The following is a 3,626-nucleotide window of genomic DNA, read 5'->3' on the forward strand; positions in this document are numbered from 1 at the left end:
GCTCCAGAGAGATGTCCTATTTGGATAAATGTTGTAGAATGCCGTGCATTATTGAACTTTGAGGAGTAAATTATGTTAAAGCTTAACTCCAGGCAAACAGCTATATACACAGATGCAACACATATGCGAGCAGTGTGTTTAGTGCAAGTAGCATGTTGATAGGATGAGAAAGAAGCGTAAGAGATGAGCTCATCAGTGTACTGCTTGTTCTTCCACTGTCCAGTCACAGAGGATGGGGAGAAGGCATGTAAGTGAAAGTTAAACTGCAGCAGAGGAAAATGAGGTCCCTTGCCCAGCAGAGCTGTGCTGCGTGGTAGAGCTGTGTAAATCTCATGATTAAACTCATAATTAACAGAATTACAAATCTCTAGGCAGGTAAAACAGCTCACATATATATGTTGCATCTGTGTATTTACCTGTTTGCATGGAGTCCAGCTTTTACATAGATTACTCTCTAAAGCTCAATAATACAGAACGTTCTAAAACATTTATCCAAATAGGACATCTCACTGGCCCCCCACTGCTCGTGTCATTAGTAACAAATTGTCTCATGAAGCAAAGCCAATCACTCATCTACTCAAACCTACACTGCCGGTCACACCAATACATCAAACCGTTGACATAATTATGTTTACTAGATAAATGTTGCTGTTTTCACAAATATCAAACACTTCATCTTGTATTTCGGAATCCTATTAATTTAAGGGCCGAGTGGGCAGATTAAACAAAAAAAAATGTATTAAACAGAGGAGTAAAACGCGTTGGGGAGCGGCGAGGCTTGAAATAACATCTACACATCAGTCATCCAGACAGGCGTATCCTCTACTGCACAATTTGCTTCAACAACTTCCGAAATCTATGAAGGATAAATGATCTGCACGGTTTGCTTCTCACTGAACTGCTCTACCTCTCAGTCATTACCAAATCTCCTCAAACTTCGATTATTCTCTTGGTTTTGTCTCACTACAAGTCTGGTGATTAATCAACTTTACCAATCCATACAAATATACCTAAAAATGTGTGTCAACACTTGTGAGCTTCTATTATCTGATGGGGATGTGTTCAACGTATAAAGGATACAAAAGAGCAAGAGCCAACCAAGAAACACTAGTCTACATCTAGCTGTCCATGATAAAAGTAGCAGCAGCCACAAAGAATATGGTAAAGAGAGATTTTTGAGATTTCGATGACAAAAAGATGTATAAGTTCCTAGATATGTCTACATTACAGGGTCTTTGCAAGCGGTCCTCTTATTTCTTGTCGGCATTGCCAATTTCTGTGTAATATGAGGAGTGCAACAGAAATGGTGGGACCCCTCCAGGAATAGTGAAATGCCAATAGGTGGGGGCTAAAAAGGGAATTTGTGGCAATGGGTAGTAATTAGCCTGCTACATCTGTCATCTGCAGTGTAGTCACACTGCAGCCGCACAACTGGCCTACAATCCGAATTTCCATTTCCGAAATTCGGTAGCATTAGTACGAACGTTCGTTTCGTATTCTGTTCTTATTCGTTTCTTATTCGTTTCGTTCGTTGGAGCAAAGTGACATTAGAGAAGGAGAAAAATATTTTTTCCCCTTCAAATGTCACTTTGCTGCGAACGAACGAACGAAACGAATACGAAACGAATACGAAACGAATAAGAACAGAATACGAAATGAACGTTCGAACTAACGCTACTGAATTTCGTCCGAATCCGAATTCCGAATCCGAATTGATTTTCACACCCGAATCTCGAAAAACGAAATAACACAAATCCGAATTTAAAACGAAACGAAACGAAACAAATTTTTTGGCAGTGCACATGTCTACAGAACAATGCCTTCCTTCCAGACCCCGGAGCCGTTGGAGGGGATTATCCTTAAGACAAACTGTGAACTGTGAACCAAACACAGAGTGATTCAACCCTAAGACAGGGTGGAGGACCCACCACTGTGTAATATAGTCAAGGAGACATGGTTCAGTATTCCAAGGACCATGACAAGCACAAAAGCATCTCAGTGGTGAGATGCCAGCAAAACTACTTTCAGACGTTTTAAAATGAAACTTTGATGATAAAATGGATACCGTAAGGCATCGGAAAAGGCCATAAAGATGTAGCAAAGTTGAGAATCATGAGAATGGGAAGGTATATCATTCAATGTAACAGAAAATGAAAAATACACTTCAATTTCTGGTTTGGAATGCTATATACTGTAAGTGATCTGTGATTTTCAGTTGATACTATCTATAGATGTCATTCTCTGTTAAATCCTGCAATACATGGTCATCATGCATCTACAGAGCATGTATTTTCTTACCTAGGATGGCTACCACCTCCTCATCCTGGATGACTTCCAGCGATCCTGACACAACGAAGCACAGAGTATCAACACTTTCACCAGCATGGTAGATGAGGTCTCCGGGAGCACAATGGATGGTTTGAAACTCCACCGCCAAAGCACGCAGGCAGCCGTCACTGGCCAGACGAAAAGCAGGGTGCTCGTTAAACACTTCCCTGTTCAGGTGTACACAGATGTCCGCTCTCATGTCCTTGGGACATATTCCAAGAACCTGCAAGAATACAACACAGAAATAACTTTCAAGTTAAAGATGTGCATTTTGATCAAATAAAGTGTATGAAAACTCTTACAATGAACCAGATTTGCTCCTTTTATGTTTTTGTTATACTGGTTAGATAAATGCAAAAAGATCCCTGCAGAAATCTAACTGCCTCTGCCTTTGCTGGACTAAAATCTCAAATAGTGATATCAGCATTGCACAGTGCTCCTCTGCGAACTACAGAACAACATCCCCTATGTTAGGAGAGGGGGAGGTGTTTTGTAATCTTAACACACTTTCTTCCCAGGCTAACAACACTGACCCTCCATAGATACAGAACAGTGAGTGAGCTGTCATCCTAGGACAGGAGGTTTGGCCCTTTCAGGATCACCAGGTAAAAATAAAGGAAAAAAACCTGAAAGAGAAAAAAACATCTGCAGCATACTGTATTACATTTTTGATCTTGGGTTTAGAGAAACTTTTTAACAAGTTTATTTTTTCACATTACTGGACACTTCTTTATAATTAACTAAATCACTTACTAAAACTGTGCCACCTTTTTGGTGTTTAGGGGTGTCCTATGTGTGGATGGGTCTATCAGTCATATGAATATAAGTGTTATTTCTGAGAGTTTAGCAGGAGAAATGCCTTGCTGATCATGATGCTATTTGCATATGCAATGATGTAAATGACAAATCATTTTTTAATTCAATCTGCAAAATACAGCACATATTGCATTGTTTCAGTTCGATGCTGATTTTTTTGTATGGTAAAAAAAGCTGATCATGATGGTAATCTGTCACACCTGCTTAAATAAATATTCAAGTGCCATTAACAAAGGCAATTTATTAGCACATTTCCCCAGTGGTGCATAACTGCTTTGAGTTTTTGTTTTTTTTACTGCATGCTTCACAATCCACAAATACCAAAATTGGATATGAATATCTATTTATATACTATCCCTTGTTTAGCTATTTTGACTTGAAAAATGTTAATGGATGTAGATACAAACACAGGTAGACAAAGATAATGCTATAATATATACTATATGTGTGCGTGTGTGTGTGTGTGTATATATAGATAGATA

At 39.1% G+C, this 3,626-nt stretch overlaps 1 protein-coding gene across 1 annotated transcript in view; it reads right to left on the reverse strand.

Moving 5' to 3' along the window:
* The window catches only part of KCNH5 (potassium voltage-gated channel subfamily H member 5), a 220,708-nt gene that overhangs the window by 32,935 nt on the left and 184,147 nt on the right, over nucleotides 1-3,626 (reverse strand). The window contains exon 9 of the mRNA XM_018556196.1: nucleotides 2,299-2,551. Within this exon, the coding sequence (XP_018411698.1) occupies nucleotides 2,299-2,551 (253 nt within the window). The remainder of the gene's footprint in view (nucleotides 1-2,298; nucleotides 2,552-3,626) is intronic.

The sequence above is a fragment of the Nanorana parkeri genome, unplaced genomic scaffold (assembly GCF_000935625.1).
Source record: "Nanorana parkeri isolate BGI_ZX_2015 unplaced genomic scaffold, ASM93562v1 scaffold12, whole genome shotgun sequence".
NCBI lineage: Eukaryota > Metazoa > Chordata > Amphibia > Anura > Dicroglossidae > Nanorana > Nanorana parkeri.